Source organism: Spodoptera frugiperda, chromosome 29, assembly GCF_023101765.2.
Source record: "Spodoptera frugiperda isolate SF20-4 chromosome 29, AGI-APGP_CSIRO_Sfru_2.0, whole genome shotgun sequence".
Taxonomy (NCBI): Eukaryota; Metazoa; Arthropoda; class Insecta; order Lepidoptera; family Noctuidae; genus Spodoptera; species Spodoptera frugiperda.
The window spans coordinates 2,974,018-2,995,544 of record NC_064240.1 but is presented as its reverse complement, the minus strand read 5'-3'; the positions used below and the strand labels follow the sequence as shown (position 1 = coordinate 2,995,544).

The 21,527-nt window shown below is 39.8% G+C and overlaps 1 protein-coding gene and 1 long non-coding RNA gene across 14 annotated transcripts; one reads left to right on the top strand and one right to left on the bottom strand.

The window, feature by feature from the left end:
* Window positions 1–1,866: 1,866 nt before the first annotated feature.
* Window positions 1,867–21,377, bottom strand: LOC118268122 (angiomotin-like protein 2). Of its 4 annotated transcripts, none has more exons than XM_035582408.2 (19): window positions 21,260–21,377; window positions 20,910–21,079; window positions 20,417–20,586; window positions 20,070–20,224; window positions 19,630–19,837; window positions 19,227–19,453; window positions 18,166–18,346; window positions 17,442–17,591; window positions 16,948–17,056; window positions 15,176–15,321; window positions 14,751–14,890; window positions 14,414–14,602; window positions 11,882–12,028; window positions 11,458–11,582; window positions 11,089–11,208; window positions 10,681–10,766; window positions 6,875–6,922; window positions 5,425–5,643; window positions 1,867–3,143 (listed from the first exon to the last, which is right to left on the bottom strand). In XM_035582408.2, exons 2-19 carry the CDS (start codon window positions 20,980–20,982, stop codon window positions 2,886–2,888), a joined length of 2,751 nt encoding a protein of 916 aa, XP_035438301.2. In that variant the 5' UTR covers window positions 20,983–21,079; window positions 21,260–21,377; the 3' UTR covers window positions 1,867–2,885. The 4 variants fall into 4 exon arrangements, with proteins under 4 accessions (XP_035438301.2, XP_035438302.2, XP_050562155.1 ...); XM_035582409.2 differs by having other exon boundaries at window positions 11,882–12,016; XM_050706198.1 differs by lacking the exon at window positions 6,875–6,922.
* On the top strand, window positions 12,418–14,605 carry LOC126912711 (uncharacterized). Of its 10 annotated transcripts, none has more exons than XR_007707376.1 (4): window positions 12,418–12,551; window positions 13,062–13,169; window positions 13,263–13,436; window positions 14,364–14,491. It is a non-coding gene; the product is annotated as an uncharacterized LOC126912711 (long non-coding RNA). The 10 variants fall into 10 exon arrangements; XR_007707375.1 differs by lacking the exons at window positions 13,062–13,169; window positions 13,263–13,436 and adding exons at window positions 13,540–13,642; window positions 13,746–13,848 and having other exon boundaries at window positions 12,420–12,504; window positions 14,467–14,605; XR_007707369.1 differs by having other exon boundaries at window positions 12,452–12,654; window positions 13,057–13,169.
* Window positions 21,378–21,527: the final 150 nt, after the last annotated feature.

Sequence of the window (21,527 nt, the reverse complement as noted above, 5' to 3'; positions counted from 1 at the left end):
AAGCTGTAGCACTACTTCAAGCAGGCCTTGGACAACGTGAAATCGCTCGAAGACTTCGAATCAGCAGATCTTCGGTGCAACGAGATTACAGACGATACTTGGAGACTGGAGCATTCGATCGCCGTCCAGGAACAGGCAGACCTAGGGCTACATCAGCGGCAGATGATCGTTATATCCAACTTTCTGTTCTGCGAAATCGTCGCCTCAACGCAGTTCAAGTCCAACGAAGTCTGCGTGATGAACGCCAAGTCGTCATAAGTTCAGATACCGTCAGAAGGAGACTTGCTGAACAGAACCTGATGCCAAAAAGAGCTGCAACAGGCCCCGCATTAACAGTAGCTCACCGTAGAGCACGACTTGAATATGCTCGAGAACATAGGGATTGGACATTAGAGCAGTGGGGTAATGTACTCTTCACTGATGAGACCAGGGTGAGTCTACATGGCAGTGATCGACGTCAGAGAGTATATCGTCGCCCTGGAGAACGTTACTCTCAGTGTTGTATCGAGGAAACTGTTGCTTACGGAGGAGGATCTGTAATGGTCTGGGGCGGCATTTCGTTAACCGCACATACAGCGTTAGTTTTCATCGAACCGACGGGCCGTACCCGTGGATTGACTTCTCATCGCTACATCACTGAAATCCTCGCAGACCATGTGGTACCTTACTCAGGTTATATCGGTCCAGATATGCAATTGATGCATGATAATGCACGGCCTCATGTTGCTCATGTGGTAACCCAATATCTACACGACGTCGGCATTCGTACAATGGTGTGGCCAGCTCGTAGCCCGGACTTGAATCCGATAGAGCACGAGCTGAAACGTTGGGTTCGAGCCCGGGTACTTGCTCCGACAAGGCTTCAAGAGCTGAAAATCGCGACTGAAGAGGAGTGGGATGCGATTCCACAAGATTTCATCGTCAGGCTTGTTAGATCGATGAATACGAGGATGCTAGCAGTTATCGTTCGAGTTCGTACTTAGGTAAATTAAATACATAACGGTAAAATCATCATCAAAGTTCAAAAGTTTCAAATATACCAGATAATTTTTTATTATAACTTTCGTGAGACATACTAAATTAATTATTATGTTATCGGCTTTTTTGTTGCCAACTTCGAGTGGCAAGTCAGAATAAATTAATTGGCTTCACCTCCTAGTTTATTTACACATCGCAAAGTTGTTTCAGTAAACAATACGAGAATTTAGTTCCATGAAACTTCCAAGTTTAATTTGATTTACAGTGTTTATCGTTCGAGTTCGTACTTAGGTAAATTAAATACATAACGGTAAAATCATCATCAAAGTTCAAAAGTTTCAAATATACCAGGTAATTTTTTATTATAACTTTCTTGGACATTATAATTATTATGTTATTGGCTTACTCACGTAACCGTGGAGGAACTCGACTAGTTTCAAGCCGCGAGGCTTATTCATGTTGCACACGCGCGATTGTTGAGTAAGCCGATAACATAACAATTAAGGTAAATTTTTATTTGTACTTTGATTGTGCTCGAATCTGTCTGGCTATAATTTTGACCAGATAAAAACAAGATTCATATTATTATACAAAACGTGAGTAATTTCTAACGCGACTAGCTACCACTTTACCATCCAACAGTACCTAATTACACACGCAAACACGACGTAAGTAGACCTACATAAACAGAAACAACCACGTAATAATGTCAACAGTGGCCATTAATAATAATTTTAGTAAATCCTTTTATCGTTACACTAACAAAAACACTAACAAACCCTACATTCACTCATACATAAATCTTCGTAATATCTCTCTGTGTCGTATATTATTTAATACATAAATAAAAAATAATTCGTGCGTATATATTTTCGAATTTTTATACTTTTTCGTCTAATATTCTTTAGATTCTGAAAGTTTTTCTAGAACCTATGACCGTTGGAATATAACCCCTTTTTTAAATAGTGCAATCGTATTTTTATTTTTCTTTCGCATCTTATAAATATTCTGGCATAATAAATGTTGGGAAACACTGGTTGAATCCATCAATGACATGTAGTTGAGTTCATTACCTACTTATAAGCCCAGGCTCTCGGTGCCCGTGGGCTAGTTAAAAAAGTTGGGCGTAGCGTGGGCTAACGACACCAAACACCAACCCACACTTAGTAAAATAATTAATTATTTATTTAGACATCTTCAAATAGATATTTGACATTATCTTAAAGCAATTTATAAGAAAAATAGCCACGAATTTTTACACTTTCTAGTTCTACAAACACCGAGAACCAACAAAATAGATACATGACTCACTATTCAAATTACTGTAGTACCTACCTGCTGGCAAAATGGAATTCATATGTCAAACAAAACTATTGTATTTTCACCGTTAAAATATGTAAAAATAAATCAGTAGGTCAATGGTATGCCTACTCTACTCTGTGTCGAATTATTTAGAATTCCATGACTATACAAAACAATAGTACGCCTTATAAATGTACGATGAAAAATCTATTTTCTTTAGATTTCGACGTTTCTTTTTAAGGTAAAATAATCGTTTAATTTTTCAGTATGTCGCGTACATATCTATAGTAAAATTCATAAACATGAGTTTAGCACATGGTATTTCTATTTTCAATGTTCATACTGAAAATAAACACGTCAATATCAGGTTCCAAGAAGGGTATTAGTTCAGGACTCGCGGATGAGCGAGCGTGTGTTTAGGACATGTAAAATTGTGCGCAGGTACTTATTTATAAAATGCCTTCGTATGTCTAGAACATTCATTTGACCATGGCCATATAATTGGCAGTGATTTGTCATGACAATCCGCTGGTAACAGCGGTTAAAATATGAACACTTTTAAATTAGAAAATGATGGGTCTCCAAGTCTTCATTTCCGAGTATCGTTAAAACTGGATTCTGTAATGGTGTGTGCGTTTGTTGTCCTTAGCTGACTCGGCTGATCGTCTTCTGGCGGCTGCGTAGACGGCTAACTTGGACGGCGAGGGGAGGCTGGAGTCGCGAGGTCGCACTAAAGACTCCCTGGACTCCGCTGCAGGGAGTGACGCTGATGTGGGCACTGAGGGCAGCTTGCGGACTGTGTCGTAGGGCAGTGGCGAGCTGCGGGACGCACTGGACGCGATAGATCCGGAGCCGTCAGAGTCCTGGAACAAACTGTCTACTGAGAACAAACTGCAGGTTGTAGTCTACTAGTTGGATGGAAGGTCCGTAAGCCCTCTAAGCTCTAAGCTGAGGCCCAGACCGTATGTTCTTCTTTTAAGTTTCCTTTCTGACAAATCCTCGCAATATAAAGCTTATCAAACACATAATAATGGCCGCAAAAAATGCATCGACATAAAGTACCAACACGTAGGTAGCTACATAGATAGACACCAATGTTTATATTATTAACATTTTCTACATTCAGTAGGTAGACAAGGTACTACACAAATATTTTTATCTCTGTATAAAAACAATAGTCACTGCTAAATGCTAAATAACGTATAAATAAAATAATCATGTTGTTACCATAATACGACCTTGGCGTACGTACCGACAGGCCATTGACATTTATCTACGTAGTCGGCTTAGCGAATTATTATTAGATAGAAGTACTTATTAGGCACCGTCCAATAAATAATCATGTTTTTCCCCGAAGGGATAGACAGAACTGTACAATTGGTTAGGATAAATAGATATAGATGTAGGGTAATATTGGGCAGAATAGGGATGATGACGGGATATGAAAATTACAAAATCTGTTTAGTCCCTCAGGTAACGAAAAAATATTAGACATGTATTTTTTTATTTTCTCGTATAACCTAACAATACTTAGATAAAACGAATCAAAAAATGTATCTACCCTATTATATTAGCAGTTAGCAAGGCCTTGGCTTTGAACGGGACATTGGAACTTTAAAAGGTATATTTACAAAAAAAAATGCAACAAATTAGTTTGTAAAGTAACGATCTGTTTACAAAAACATTGCTGATAATGTTTGCTTACGCTCCTGCACTTAATCGTATATATTTTGAACTAAAAATAGAGCACACAAGACGGGATGACGTCAAGACGACAAATTAAAATGTATTGAAAGAAGAACGACAACAAATTAGTAGTTAATGGATTAAAATTGCAGTTCATTTGAAGACATTCATCATCATTAGGTAATTGAGTGAAGAAATTGACCTATCGTTCACCTGTCGTTTGTATGTAGAGTATCTATGTACTATGTACAGTAGACACTCTCTAATCACCCGGCTAGAAACTATAAACATCGTTTCTACTTTAATGACTACCTACTACGTACTGAATAGGACGCGACGCCAACTGGCGAAACGACACGAGCCGTCACACCGTTAAACAATAATTATAAATCTTAAATGTCAGTATCTGCGTAGACATACGAAACGTACACAGACCATGCGAAACGGTGACGCCAAGACGCACAAACACACATCAAATACAAGCTTCCGTAGCGCTCAACTGCTTTACTAAACTTCTAAATTACATAAGCACTTGTAACTTGTATATCTAGAAGAAGTCCGCTCTCCGAAGAAGGTAGATAATTTTTTCTTTAAGTGGACCCTTCACTGAAATTGGACCCTGTTAAACAGAAAGTTACCTAACAGTTAGTTTACCATTGTTTTATTATCTGCCTAACTTTAAACTTAATTTACTCAAAAGTAATAAAATGTTGGCTGGATATTTTCTGCTTAACAAGGTCCAATTATTATGAGTCTCGTTTGGTCAAGTTATTTTTAACATTTAATATTAAACAATACGCTTGCACGGAAAATAGGATCAAAATACTCTCTAATTATGTGTTAAACAAGGCAAAAATAAACTGATTAACGATGTTAGGTTTAGGGAAAACTAAATTCTAATTAAGTTTATTATTGGACATACCTAAAACAATAAGGATAATCACATTTCCTTACCTACAAACTGCGATATACCTTTGCTCAGAATTTTCGATGACACATATTTGGTTTCATGGAAATCAGGTCTCGTGTCCGATTTGGTTAACGGTCAAGATTTTATTTCGAAATGGTTCATGGTACGAATATTCCTATTTGATTTGGTACTCTTATTAATAACTATAATCATTTATAGCACCACTATTTAATATTTGTATCTAATATTCAGTTGCATTAATTCCGGTATTAATCAATGACTTGACTTCTGCAACTGACCTTCATTTTATATTGAAAATTATATGTGGTAATAACACAGATCAAATTTTAAAAGGTATAGAGCCCGGAGGTAAGCAGATGTGATTTTTTTAAGGTAATCTAATCACCTTTTAATGTAAGTCGAATAACAATGTCGATGGAAACTTGAAACCAAATTACATCCATTGACTATGGACACGGTAACTGCTTTCTATCAGGTAAATTAATCCACCTCAACGGAATAAAAAAATAGTATGTGGAAGACCTCACCTTACGAGCATCTCTGTGTTCCAAGCGGTCGTATCTGGTGTTCCTTGCGGACGGTTTCCTGGGTGGGCGAGGCAGTGCGGACGGTGGTGGTGGCAGACTGGACGAGCGCGTCTGCTGCGAGGCCCGACCCTGCCGCTCCAGCAACAGGGCTTCCTCACCGCGCCCGCCGCCGCCTCGAGCACCCACCGTGCCCAGGCCGGGGAAGCAGCACAACCCACGCTGTACATGTTTACATTATTAGTGTTTATGTTTACATTATTCTTAATAATAAATAAATAAACACATATGTTTCAATGGTATTAAAATAGTATGACTCAAAATATCTTACTTTAGGTACAGAATGGTTATGTAATTTATGTGATAACTCTGTAATAAAGGCCAACATGTATCAATGTGTTGAGGCAAAAAAGAAATTAGGTATAAAGGAAGATTTAGGACATAAACCCATAAAGTTAATAAATACTAAGAGCAGACATTGAAGACTATTACTCTACATAATCGAAGAATTAAAGAGTAAAGACTCTTTAGAAAGTTAAATGCCTAGTTTAAAGAAATTCACTAATAGTTTTAAAGCCATTGTTGAAATATAGAATAACATGAATGATGATACATCATACACCTACTCGCTGCGCAGTAGATAGGTACGGACTCTCGCCCCCTTGTTTTATCAATTAAATGAGAATGGGATCGTACTTGACCTCGATCTCGCTTGTATGAAAGTGATGTATGAAGACTATCCGTTCATCGCTTATGTATACAAAGTTTGACACCTATTACTGAGACTTGGTGTAAATTAATGATATACTTAATTGTCTTGGTAATCAAATCTATTTAAATTAAGTGAGGCATAGAAAAAAGCCATTTGTCCTGATGTTCCATTTCTATGAGCTACTTCTTCATTCAACGTATGATACGATCACATGTGTGACCTAATTTCTAATCTGGGCGTATCTAAATATTATCTTGCTATCAAAAATCTCACTACGCTACACTATAATAATGAGTATTACGGTGCTTTTCCACCAGAGATGTGGAAGCTGTGATACTATGTGACCGTTTCCACCGATACTAAGCTATGTAGCTGTGCGAGGAAGATGCGCAGCTCGAGTATACGATGTATCGATAGTAGGGAAGCCGTCCATAGCACGCATCTTTCCATATAAAAACATAGCTAAATCTGTTTCTACCAGTGCTGAGTACCAATGAATATGATTGGTGGAAGCCAACCGCATCCATAGCAACGTAGCATAGTACATCTCTGGTGGAAAAGCACCCTTTTGGGCAGTTATAAGACGCTTATTAAAACTTTTTACCTATCTTAGAATAGGTAAGCTTGTACGTTTTTTATGTTCTAAAATTAAATGAGTTCAGGTGTAGCAACACTGATAATACATAGTTAATGTATTTTGTAAGAGAACAATACATACAGCAATAAATTAGTGATTCTTACCTCATTACGGAAGCGGCGCTGCCCGAAGAAAGTTATAACGCGACCACTCTAGTAGGACCACTTTAATTCATTAATTTCTTATGAATAATAAGATAAATACAAATGGGAAAATGAATTGATCCGACTTCATATAAAGTCAAAAGATATTTTTATAGAGAAATGTAATAATTGAAGCTTCGTCTTCAGATCTGCGACAATGTAAAGAACTAGGGATGTGACCCAAAGTTATCGGTCAAACAACGCTTGATAAAAATGAGTGAAAGTAGGTACAACAAGATATTGCGTGATACTGAAAGTGGCCTATTTAGAGTAGTCTTGTTATAACAACAGTGTCAGTAGGCTATCACTGCAACACTCCCAAAACAAAAGCGAATACATTAATGTTAATACGAGGAGGCAAATTGTTTATTTGTTCATCGCCTTTTGAGGCAAACGGGTCGAGACAAATAGACATTGTTTAGCAACTTATCAGAGGGCCTAGAGCGAGTTTTTTAAAGGTAACGCATTTAGGCCTGTGATTGGTTGATTAATTAGAGCTGGCCAATCACAGCGCCGAACGTCATAAACGTATCGATCGCGTTATCGTAAAACAAGCTCGCACTAGACCCTCAGTCACTTTCACTCCATTCTTCATACAAGTGAGAAATATGCTAAATAATGTTTACTTATCTCAATGTAAAACAGCCAAGCCGCTATGTTAGGAACACCCAGTAAAACCACAACAAACAAAACATGATGTTTATTCTAAAACATGCTTCTAAAAATATGATTAATGTTACATTGAATACATCTTACAAAAATATATCTGTATACAATTCCTTAGTGCTTATAATCTAAAGCCAGACATTTTATCATCGTCATAAGGCCACTGTTTTACGGGAATAAACTATAATAGTACAATACTTTTATATAATCTCTGAAAAACATATATTTACTGCCGCACGCAGAGACATAGAATGATTATTTAATCTATTCCTTAGTAACAATTTTGTATCGAAAACAATTGCTAAGGACTGGGTTAAGTAACCATTAAATGACTCTGAGTACGGCGGTTAGAGCTTAATTTACTTATTAAACATTAGTGGTATAATTTTGTCAATATTATTTTTAATAATAACAGTCAAATCAGTTCATACAAAATGATTTATTGTAATCGAGTAGTTTGGCTTTTAACATACAACTTCACTATCAAATGGCTCGATCCTTATATTCTACGTTCATATACAAGCACCTTTCGTTTAAATTATGTATTCAATAACTAAACAAATGAGATTTACAATTAAGACATAATTATAATATCTAGATCTGCGCTGGTTCACTTGAAGTCTAGTACGAGTTGGTTTTACGTTTAACAAGGTCGTGACGTTACCGTGTTTAGCCCTCTGATTGGTTAGTTCATTGGAGCAGTCCAATCAGCACCGATAGTACGTAAGAATACTGATTGCAATGATCCAATGAACGAATCGAAACGAGAACACGTTCGGCGCCCTAATTGGCCGGCTCGAATAAACCAACCAATGAAGAGCGCCACGCACGCTCTTGTTTCAATTACTTTAAACATAAAGCAAACTACTACGCTCTGTAGACGTTCTTTCAGGGTAGAAGGCGAAGACGTAACCACGTCTGATCTCGTTAAACTTAAAATAAACTCATACTATATAATAAACGCCTTCAGAACTTCAGATTTACCTAAACAAGGCTTTACATAAGTAAAATGATGTTAGGTCTTATCTTTCAGCAACCACGCACATTCGAAAACTAACTTAAAACCTAATGAGACTATAACTTATAAATAAAGATACAAAAAGCTTCTTTTGTTTAATTACAGGAACAAAATAAAAGCCGATAACCTATAATTTAATAAAGTAAGACATAATATCAAATATCTACCTAACTCATACTACGATTTAATCAAAAATAAATACAAAATAATAATAAATTCTTACATCTATAACCATTTTAAGGAGTACATTTTATAAATGGGCCGAAAAATTTTGACGTAGGTACTAACTTTGGCATATTTTTGTGACCGATGCCTCTGCTTTATTTCTAGGTATAATATAAAAGAAGTAATAAGCATTAATGTCACATTTAATTTTGTAACAGATGCTAAAAACTTTTAATTTACTTTTTTATATTCTGCACTCATCAGAGGCAGTTGATTGTTTTTATATTGCATAGTGCAATTAATAAATAATTCAGAAATATATAGCAATGAATGTTATTTAAAGAAATACTTTTGAATCGAAAACTGAGAGGTTATAAAAACAGTAATGTTCAGTTTTCTTTTATAAATACTAGCCTAAAGAATTTATTCATAAATAACCCCCCAGGAACTGATACTTTTTAGATGTGTACTTTGTAACTAGTCAAATTTAATATAAGAAATAATAAAACATTTTTGACTAAGGAAAGTACTAATTCTTCAGTACACAAAATTACTTATTTTTGAATATAGTATATTTTTTTTATTTTATCAATACTTCTTGTATGTGGCAATAATCTTACAACAATGATATAATTTCACATTTTTTTATACAAATATCCTTATAATCTACTTCGAATGAAACTAGTGGAGTGTAAGTAACAGTTGTAAATAGGAGAGATTCTTATCAACTATCGGCGAGCCTCAATAACCTATCATTGTAACCTGTCCATACTTTTTGCTACAAAGTGCTGAGTGCGAGTAATTTTTACGTTAACGCCATCGAAACGTTATCGCGTTTAGCTCTCTGATTGGCTGGTTAACTTGAAGCTGGCCAATCAGAACGCCGAACGTCACATACGGGTCGATTACGTTAACGTAAAACGAACTCACATATGTAGACATTAGTTTTATACAGGTTATTGAGACTGACCATATGTGACACTAACGCCCGAATACTGAAAAGCTACTCAATTTTAAGTGGTACTTAAATATCGTGCTATCTCTATCATTTTATAAGGAATCGATAGGGACAGAACTAGTGTTGAGAGCGTCTAAAAATTGACTAGCGTTTGAGTATTCGGACACTAACACACGGTTATCGAGACACAGTTAAAGGCACGTTTAAGTTCAATTCTACAGTCTTTGATAATGTTAGGGTTAGATAGAAACACTTGAAATCACACAGAACACACAAACGAAGCGTTGTTCGTATATTTGTACATAGCCGGAATGTTTGTGTGAGTAAGCGGAATCGTTTCCAGTTCAGGAATGTACATATGTATTAGTCGGAATAGATAATGCTTTTATAGCTAAAAAGCTGAGTTCGAGAGAACGGTGTCGATCGAGTTTTATTTCGATATTATTTTCGATCAATGTCGTTTCAGAATCCTTTTTTATGTTTACTTTTAACTTGAAAATAATTTCAAATAAAGAATTTTGACAGCTGTTTTTTTTTATATATAAATCATAAAACTTTTCGTACCACTAGCATAATTAATTGTAATTTTTGCTTATTTTGTGGTAACAATACAGAAGACTGAAGAGGAATGAGTGTGTTTTGTTAACCTTTCAAACATCCACGGTACTCACTTTTATAATAGAAAGTCATTGAAATATCATCGGAACCGCGTGTGCAACTCCCATTGGTCGTATTTATAAACAAGTTCTTACTCATTTTAACCGTGAAAAAGACAGAGTAAACGCTTGACCGTGATTTTATGTTTTCTTTTCGTCAAAGTTTGAAAGGTTAATGGTCGTATTGTGGCGTATCAGATGGTCGGATAGTGGTGTATCAGTAGTAGTCGCGACAGGCATGCGCGCGGGGGTCGGGTCGGTCGGGTCTGTCGGGTCGGTCGGGTCGGTCGGGCAGGTAACTCACGGCGGGCACGGGCGGCCGCTCCAGCCGGGACTCCAGCGCCGCCAGCTGCTCGTCCAGCCGCAGGGACGTACTGTCGAACCCGCAACCTGACACACCGAATAAATATTAATTATTATACAGCTTGCAACACAAACTTTTCACTGAATCTTAAAAATCTAATACACGTCTTCACCAACCTTTCTTAGATTTTTTTCTACTGCGAAAGAACCCCTAAACTAAGATAGAAGATATATAACAACATTTTGAACATCATCAACCTGTAAGTGACAAGTAAGTAAAAGAGGGTTAGTTAAGATGCTTCCTTTATACGCTACTTTAAGTTATGAGATAGATTAAGACGGTAAGAAAGTTGAAACATGAATTCTTTATCGTTTATCACTTCAATAACTTAATAAAAGCAATAATTACCGCTAGAGTTGTCGTTGTGCGGCGAGTAGTTCCTGCGCGCTAGATGTCGGTACCGGCCCGATACGCTGCCGCCGCCCACTCCCTCCGCGCTGGAGAACGACGCGCCCGACGACAGGCCCACTAATAACACAAGACATATTCTTTAAAATCACATAACCTCTCGAAAATCTTTAGATTGATATCGATTAACGATATAAGATTTGTTGAATTTCTGTCACAAAGTTACATAGATCCAGAGATATTGGATTAAAATTATTAAATAATTTTTGGTCTTAATTGAAAATAACGATTTACTTACGTAAAATAGAGGAAAGCTCTACAAGTTTCAAGTTAACAACGGGCCTCATACGTGTAACTTCCTATCCTTACCGAGTTCCTCGCGACTAGAGTTATTCCGCAGCGAGGCGCCACTGTCGTAAGCGGCGCTAGTGTGCTTCTGCAGGACTTTGATCATCGCGTCACGTTCCGCCACTTTAGATTCGAGCTCCTTCACCCTGAAAAACAAAAAAACTAAATTGATACGGGTATAGTAATAGCCAACCAATGATTTTTTTATTTCTCTTATATGAGGTATGTAGCTTTTGTTTAATATGACAGTCTAGTGTGAAGGTCAATAAACAACTGCAGGCTGCAGGCAATTTTGCGGGATACCGGGGCTCCGGCTCGAAGTAGGAGTAGGAACGCTTCTTACTGACTTACACTCCCTCCCGCCCCACCCAAGGCGGGATGCTAATTTGATTATTATCAAATTAGCTCCTCAAAAAAGGTAACTAAACAAAGAGTGTATTCTCACCTGCCCTCTAGATCGGCAAGTTTCTTCTGTGCGGAGTGTAGTTCGTCCATGTGTCGTATCTTCTCGTTGCGAGCCTCCGCCATCAGCCGCTCGGACTCCGCCGACGTCTTCTCCAACGCCGCGATCTTGGCATCCCTGAAAACGGAACTGCTTTGAGTTACAATGGAACTTCTGGTAGTGTTTAGTATGATATTTAAATATCAGTATGGTAGGAAACAAAATATTACGGTAATAAATAATCTTATTTCAGGGGAAAGTTCCAAAGAAGGTATAACGGGTTCTGAATCTAGAAGATCGAAGAACTACAAAGTCATCTCTACAAGTGATTGATCCACGGCGATGCGACGAGTAACATTAAAAAGCGATTCTTCGCGATTCTCTCACTTGTGGAGCCACCGTCAAAATATTCGTATCGTTCATAATGGGGTTCAGTTCAGTGTATACCGAAGCAAAGCCAATTAAAAGAGAAGTAGGTCGGTAAAGTTAAAAGTTGATTTATCGTTGTCTAAACTTGTATGTAGTGTATGTGTAGTGTAGTGTAGTGTAGTGTAGTGTAGTGTATGTACGCACTTGGGTATGGACGCGGCGGAGACGGCGGCCTGCCGCAGCGCGGCCTCCTCCAGGTAGCGCTGTATGTAGTGTATGTGTAGTGTAGTGTAGTGTAGTGTATGTACGCACTTGGGTATGGACGCGGCGGAGACGGCGGCCTGCCGCAGCGCGGCCTCCTCCAGGTAGCGCTGTATGTAGTGTATGTGTAGTGTAGTGTAGTGTATGTACGCACTTGGGTATGGACGCGGCGGAGACGGCGGCCTGCCGCAGCGCGGCCTCCTCCAGGTAGCGCTGTATGTAGTGTATGTGTAGTGTAGTGTAGTGTATGTACGCACTTGGGTATGGACGCGGCGGAGACGGCGGCCTGCCGCAGCGCGGCCTCCTCCAGGTAGCGCTGTATGTAGTGTATGTGTAGTGTAGTGTAGTGTATGTACGCACTTGGGTATGGACGCGGCGGAGACGGCGGCCTGCCGCAGCGCGGCCTCCTCCAGGTAGCGCTGTATGTAGTGTATGTGTAGTGTAGTGTAGTGTATGTACGCACTTGGGTATGGACGCGGCGGAGACGGCGGCCTGCCGCAGCGCGGCCTCCTCCAGGTAGCGCTGTATGTAGTGTATGTGTAGTGTAGTGTAGTGTATGTACGCACTTGGGTATGGACGCGGCGGAGACGGCGGCCTGCCGCAGCGCGGCCTCCTCCAGGTAGCGCTGTATGTAGTGTATGTGTAGTGTAGTGTAGTGTATGTACGCACTTGGGTATGGACGCGGCGGAGACGGCGGCCTGCCGCAGCGCGGCCTCCTCCAGGTAGCGCTGTATGTAGTGTATGTGTAGTGTAGTGTAGTGTATGTACGCACTTGGGTATGGACGCGGCGGAGACGGCGGCCTGCCGCAGCGCGGCCTCCTCCAGGTAGCGCTGTATGTAGTGTATGTGTAGTGTAGTGTAGTGTATGTACGCACTTGGGTATGGACGCGGCGGAGACGGCGGCCTGCCGCAGCGCGGCCTCCTCCAGGTAGCGCTGTATGTAGTGTATGTGTAGTGTAGTGTAGTGTATGTACGCACTTGGGTATGGACGCGGCGGAGACGGCGGCCTGTCGCAGCGCGGCCTCCTCCAGGTAGCGCTGTATGTAGTGTATGTGTAGTGTAGTGTAGTGTATGTACGCACTTGGGTATGGACGCGGCGGAGACGGCGGCCTGTCGCAGCGCGGCCTCCTCCAGGTAGCGCTGTATGTAGTGTATGTGTAGTGTAGTGTAGTGTATGTACGCACTTGGGTATGGATGCGGCGGAGACGGCGGCCTGCCGCAGCGCGGCCTCCTCCAGGTAGCGCTGTATGTAGTGTATGTGTAGTGTAGTGTAGTGTATGTACGCACTTGGGTATGGACGCGGCGGAGACGGCGGCCTGTCGCAGCGCGGCCTCCTCCAGGTAGCGCTGTATGTAGTGTATGTGTAGTGTAGTGTAGTGTATGTACGCACTTGGGTATGGACGCGGCGGAGACGGCGGCCTGTCGCAGCGCGGCCTCCTCCAGGTAGCGCTGTATGTAGTGTATGTGTAGTGTAGTGTAGTGTATGTACGCACTTGGGTATGGACGCGGCGGAGACGGCGGCCTGTCGCAGCGCGGCCTCCTCCAGGTAGCGCTGTATGTAGTGTATGTGTAGTGTAGTGTAGTGTATGTACGCACTTGGGTATGGACGCGGCGGAGACGGCGGCCTGTCGCAGCGCGGCCTCCTCCAGGTAGCGCTGTATGTAGTGTATGTGTAGTGTAGTGTAGTGTATGTACGCACTTGGGTATGGACGCGGCGGAGACGGCGGCCTGTCGCAGCGCGGCCTCCTCCAGGTAGCGCTGTATGTAGTGTATGTGTAGTGTAGTGTAGTGTATGTACGCACTTGGGTATGGACGCGGCGGAGACGGCGGCCTGTCGCAGCGCGGCCTCCTCCAGGTAGCGCTGTATGTAGTGTATGTGTAGTGTAGTGTAGTGTATGTACGCACTTGGGTATGGACGCGGCGGAGACGGCGGCCTGCCGCAGCGCGGCCTCCTCCAGGTAGCGCTGCTCCCACTTGGCGCACTCCCCCTCCAGCGCCAGCAGCCGCTCGTCCCGCTCCCGCAGCTGCCGCCGCAGCTCCGCCTCGCCGCCGCCCGCGCCGCCGCCGCTACCGCCGCAGTTGCACTCGCGCTTCCTGGAAACATTCACATACCATCATATTAAGATACACAACGTAAGGTCACAGTTGTGTACCACGGGAGTAGGCAGAGAGAATAGAACGTCAAATGACACGATTCCGGCATTCATTTTCGGTATAAGCTATTTAAGGCCCTGCAGTGTACCTGAGAGTCTGTAGCTCCTTCTCTAGCTGTGCGCGTAGCTTCCTCTCGGTATGCTCGCGGCGGTCGGACGCCTGCTGCAGCGAGGCCAGGGCGCGTTGTAATCCCATCACTCGCTCCACGTAACCACTCGCGTGTCGACACTGCCAACGAGAGAGGTGACGAATGACATTGACCAAGAGTATTGAATTCAATGTTTTAAAAAGTCAATAAGAGTTAGTTTACAATATGCGAAGGGCGAGGTCTTTATTCAATAGCGGATGTTTATCGCCGTGAGAGATGCGCAACGTTCGCCACGTCATGTCTCTCTCTGCTCTTGAATATGAGCCCTGAGTGTTGTTGGAAACTAGTCGAGTTATCTCGAAACAGTGAGTAAGCCGTTAAACTGAATTAACTTCTGGCTATTGATATAATTATTATGTTGTTACCTCTTCCTCGAGGCGGACGACGTTGGCCTGTGCGTTAGTGAGCGCGGTGTCGAGTATGTCGATGTGCGTGCGTTGCTCCTGCAGCGTGGCGCGCTGCGCCGCCATCTCTATCTCCTGTCTCTCTTTGGCACACGCCAGCTCCTTGTCTGTGACGACGTAAAACTACTTATTAGAATATAACATAAGAATTAAGAACATAGGTTTTGGAGCAAGTATTTAGCTTTACTGATAGGCTACCAATTCTATTTCGACGTTTCAAAAGTGCCTAACTATGGATAAATTAAGGCAGACCTGAGTTCAAGAAATGGATTGGTATGCATTTTAAGACAATAAAATGATTTAATGGAGAAAAACTATAAATTGTAAATGCGTCAAAATCATTTTTGACTAAGGAAGGAACAGGTTTCATTAATAAAAAACAATTTTAACAAAAAAACCGACTTCAAAAAATAAATATTCCAAAACAAATTAATATGCACTAAAAAGTAAAAGAAATAATTGCGTATTTTTCAATAACTTAATAGATCAACTAACTTTACTAACTCATCACACACATTATAATGTAAGTAGGTACAATTATTGTTACTTCTGGAGTCGGTGTCAGCCAACTAAGATAGGTTTGTTATTTACCTATTATCACAACAAATCATTACAGTTTTACACCAGTTGTAAGTAGGTACTTAACCACCACTCCGCCCGTGCCGTGCTCGGTGTTGGCGTTTCCCAGGCTGACACCGACTCCAAAAATAACAATAATTGTACCTACTTACATTATAATGTGTATGATGATTTAGTAAAGTTAGTTGATCTATTAAGTTGTTGAAAAATACGCAATTATTTCTTTTACTTTTTAGTGCATATTAATTTGTTTTGGAATATTTATTTTTTGAAGTCGGTTTTTTTTTTGTTAAAATTGTTTTTTATTTCTTGATTTTTAGTGAATAACTTATTTGAGTATGGGTCGACCTATTAAACGCGCTGCTCATATGAGACAGCGCCGTTTAAATGAATAATATTTATATCTATCCATATTATATCTATCTATCTTTAACCGACGAGCATGCATGAAAAGACTGATGACTGTTAATGAAGCGAAAGAAGTGTGTAAGAACCGTGGCAATTGGCGTTCCATTGTCTCTGCCTACCCCCATGGGAGACAGGCGTGAGGTTATGTATGTATGTATGTATGTATGTCTATCCATATTGACGCATAATTACATTATTTTCAAATGTATATTAACCTGATACCCTTACTTATGATCTGCTGAACCGACAGCTAACAGTAACCTGTTCATAAGCTACATACATAGTCAGTTGTCAAAGACACAAACAGATTAGATACCCACATAGGTATACAGTCATGTAACTCAGACAGCACATCAAGCTACCCATCATTCTATACCAAATATGCTACTATCTGTCCTGAATTTTATGGCTACTGAGAAAGATAAGCTAGTATGCATCACTTCAACGTAAACGCAGAGCTCATTCTGCTCATTTTTAAGGAGTTCCCTGGATTATCTTCCACATTTATGGTCAGACTTTAAAAACAATTATATGGAACCACACTGCCATCGTACTCTTTCAAACACAAAAAGAATTTCTCAAATCGGACTATAACTGCCGGAGATATCGATTAACATACATAAAAAAAAAAAAAAAAAATACGGTCGAATTGAGAACCTCCTCCTTTTTTTGAAGTCGGTTAAAAATAGAGTGTCTTTAGAAAACTTTTGTCAAATAATTTTGTAATGATTGGTGTATGTTCTTACTCTGTGTAATGAGTTGCGCGATAAGCATCTCTCTGTTCTGCAACTCCTTGCGCAGCGCCTCAGCATTGCTGTCGTTTTCATTTCGAACCCCTTGTGATAATAGCTCCACCTGAAATACAATATATCATCAATAAATAAAAAAAATGTTAAACCTTTCAATTACATAAACGAAATAATTTTGGACAAGCTTTGGTTTATAATGCGCAACCTTTGCGCTATTTCTAGCTTACGTTGTCGTGTGCGTAAGCACTTGTCATAGAAACTGGGCAACCATCCTCTATGCATCGTGTCGTGGCTTCAATTCTCACACGGAACAACTCTTTTTGTGATTTATAAATTGTTGTTCTAGGTGTGACGTGTAAATGAACTTTGTATTGTAAACACACCTAGGGCGCAATAGAAAACACAAGAGAGGCAACATCTTTTAACAAAATTACCTAAGTTTTAAATACAGAATGTCTGTTGAAAAGTTAGTACCTGGTTTAAAAGTTTACCTGTTGTTTGAGCGCACGGTTGAGGTCGTGCAGGCGGCGACAGTCTGCCTGCAGCCGGACCCTGGCCGCCCTCTCCAACCGCTCGCGACGCTCGCACGAACCCACCAGCTCTTCGTGTGCTGTGCGGACTTTTTCTACTTCTTCTTCCAGCTACAAAGCAATGAATAGGGATGATGACTGGATCAAAAATAAATGATTACAACTTTTCAATACAATAAAATAATCAAAAATAATCACACTCTCATTCATACATTTGATGAACTACTTAATTTTCGATATTTTCAAGCTAAATTTCAAGAAATAAGTCTGCTATTTGACGTCAAAAACTTATGACGTCATAATAGAGTATTTCATACAATGTTCATAGAAAATATCGTTTTTGACGTTTCGAAAAAAGTATTGAATTTGACTAGTAGGAAACATGGCTATTACACAAAATCATACATTTGAATTTATCATCTGTTTGTCTGAATGATACAGGGATCCGTGGTTGTTGAGCAACACACTCAAAACTATGGATAATACATACTAATATAAATTAATACAAGTCAGAAGCTACAGTACAGTAAAATGGGGTGAATAGGGATCGAGAGGTGAATAGAGACAGAAGAGGGGTGAATAGGTATAGGGAAATTTTTCATAGTCTTCACCCCTCTTCTGTCCCTATTCACCTCTCGATCCCTATTCACCCCATTTTACGGTATAAGAGTTATTAGAAACTCACCTTATTAGTTTTGGCGACCCTCTCGCAGGCATCAGCGAGTTGTCTCTTGAGCTGATGGTTCTCAGCGGCCAGGGCGTCGAGTACCGCGGTGAATGCGTCGTCCGGCTCCTCCAGCTCCCCCTCCCCGCCGCTGCACCAGCCACTCGACTCCGACCCCCCCGGCACTGCACGGACGCCCACACTACACACAAACAGAAACATTAAATAGGGATGATGACAACCAGTCAGTGATTAATGTGATGTCATAATTTCTTGGCGTCAAATATCATACTCATTATTTCTCTCAAAACAAACTAAAAATACACTATAACTAAGCTTAAAATTAAAAAAGTGAGTGCCGTTATTTTTAGACGCTATCGAATATTTATTTCTGCAAGCAATTTACTTGAACTTAAATCCTCATCGTTGATTTATGACTGAACAGAACTCAGACGGTCGGCTTCAGAGGGATATACAGCAGGACCTCTTTAATCCGAACCCCCTCTAGTCCGAACACCTCTGTAATCCGAACCCCCGACCCGAGTCCGCGCTGTCTCGCTCTCGCCCGCCAGTTACTTTCCGAACGTCAAAATACTGGATTTCTTCAAAAATGTTGAATAAAATATGTAACGTTTATAGATTAATACAAATATTGTATTATGTATGTACCTATTATGTAGTTTTATTCGCAAAAAATACCCTTATCATCTATATCCCTATAATCCGAACGCTCCACCAATCCGAACGGGGGCTAAATTTTCAGAGTTCGGATTAAAGAGGTCCTGCTGTATATACTTCACAAACACAAACACCAACTGTTATTGCACTCACTTTTATTATTACACTTTTTCCCGCTAGGGGCGTTACTTGTACTCACCGGACGTCAGATTGACGCCGGACCTAACTAAATTGAGGTAACGAAACCATAGCGCGATCTCTTTCGATTTTAGCCCCATCTATCGAGCGCCATGACAACTCGAATAATTAATAATATTTTTAATACTTTTTTTATCGCGCTATGATTCCGTTACTACTCCGAACAATGACTATGTTATATTTTTAGCTCGAAGCTTAAATCTTACCTTGTAAGATCAGGCTGTGACCTCGATAGATTCAATTTCTCTTTACTAAGCTTAGCCTTTGAGCATTTCCCTTTAGCTTTCCTTGAGTCGTCTCGAGGGGGCGCGGGGGCGCGGGGCGAGGCGGGGGGAGTGGGGCCGCGCGGGGTTGGAGACTGGGCCACTTCCTTCGCCAAGTGCTTCAGTACTGAAGACTGATTGAGGAAATCATCCGGTATCTCTGTTATCTCCTGTGCAAATAGAAATGTTATGTGTAAGTTGGGCTGGTCAAACCTAATCTCTTCATCAATGAAACAATGAACACGAGAGAGCACTTTTATATGTCAAAAGCATCATAGTCAAAATCATCATTTTAAAGTTACCTTACCACATAACTGTGGTCAAGGAAAGAAGAAAATTTTTGTACCTGAACACCATGGTCAGGTGGGCTAGTATAAATCCTCTGGCCTCCAATATCAATGTAGTTAGCTGTGGTGGTGACATTCTGTTCTTTATGCAGCTTGGGTACAGGTATCCCACTAGGTTTCTTCACACCTTCATTCTTCTTCAGTGTGTGGTATGGTGAAGACTGGGTGGTGGGGTGTTTCACTTCACTACTTGTCCTCTCATGTTCCCTGTTCAAGAAATTGTATTTTTAGAACATATAGAATTCCTTTTACAAATAAAATACGACTTTATTGTTAGGAGAAGGTTCTAAATACATAAGAAAACATTAACAAATATTAGAACAAAAACCAAAATTCCAATAAAGTATGTGGTGTCAATTTCATATATTGATTTTTATATGATAATTTGAAGGTGTAACACCTAGCAAGAGGTGATCTTAAGCAGAATGAACATTCTCACCTGATAGGAGTGGGTCTAGGTGGCCAAGAGTCATCCTGATTGTGTATGATGAGAGTATTGTATGAAGAGGAGGACACATCAAGTGAACTTCTATTGCTGTTGCCACCACCCACTGAATCCTTTAGGGAGTTACGGTTACTACCTGGCACATTGTCCTGAAATAGAGATAAAATATTAATAGGTAAATCATAAATGATGTTGAATTTGTTAATAAATTCAAAAATCACACAAAATAAAACAAGATACGTAGTTGGGGGAGACCTAAGCTCTAGGATACATTGAAATGACATAATAATGAGAATCATTAATAAATTATTTAATTCTAATTAATAATTTAAGCATATCACCTTGAGAGAATTCCTGTTATTGTTATTTGGTTGAGTCTGGTTCTCCTGTCCCTGAGGCTCTACCCTGGCTGTATGTCGCACAACATAGCGCTCCTCTCGAGATAAATTCTCATTTGACGTTGACACATCCGTCTCACTGCCTGACAGACTTTGTGGAAATCCACTTGGCACTAGAAATAAATAAACATTTTTAAGAAAGTCTTTATTTAAGTATGATTTGATATTTTTAGAATGATTTATATTATGTAATTTAATTATTTTACTTTTGTCTTTCATAACAATGTAAATGGTTAATATAATAAACCACAAAGTGTAATAAGAACATATTTTCACAACAGAAATATTATTAATCTTAATTACGAAAATTAATGTCACAATTTGACACAGTTAATATGTATTAGCATGTGCGAAAACAAACAAGGACATGTACAACTATGATTCATAACATAGGTATGTGTTCAAGTTTATTGACAAGTTTCTGTTGTTCACTTACCAGCTTGTTTCTGTGTTCGTTGGATGTTGTTCGCGAACGATAGGAACCTTCCTGTCGGTCGCATGGACCCCATATTGCTATCGTAATGACCCGACTAATTTCAACACGAAACCATCTCACACCACACACCAACAACACTCGCTCACTCCGTTATGTTACGCGTATAGCATCTGGAAGTAAGATAAGTTACTCATGTTTATTGATACTGCAGAATCTTATAGAAATAGAACACAATAAAAATCACAAGGTATTGAGGATTCATCGAGTTTCAACATTTACACTCGCTTTCAGTACGAAATAACGACGACTATGGCTTGAATTGTATAAAATACTATCACACAGACACTTACAACTTAATAGGAGATACTATAGATTACGAAAAAATTAAAAATATTTTTGCACAAGCTTGAAAGCTTTTGATGGATGGGGTCAGCTGTCAAAATTGAGAATACCATGTCAAAAACAAAATCAAATATACGTATAATTGCCACTTAAAAATTGACTTATTTCTCATTTTAACTTAGTTACTTTTTTGAAGATTGAAATGATAACACAATGAAGTAAATATTTCTTTACTTCTTTATGTATTAATACTTGTTATTTCTATTCATTATTATT

Excerpts from the sequence above, each read along its gene's own strand:
- LOC118268122 (XM_035582408.2), bottom strand. The coding sequence starts at position 20,982 with ATGGGGTCCATGCGACCGACAGGAAGGTTCCTATCGTTCGCGAACAAC. Across the intron at positions 19,838-20,069 it reads CCTAGACCCACTCCTATCAG|GGAACATGAGAGGACAAGTA; the intron begins GTGAGAATGTTC and ends TTTCTTGAACAG. Across the intron at positions 11,209-11,457 it reads CTCTAGTCGCGAGGAACTCG|TGGGCCTGTCGTCGGGCGCG; the intron begins GTAAGGATAGGA and ends TTGTGTTATTAG.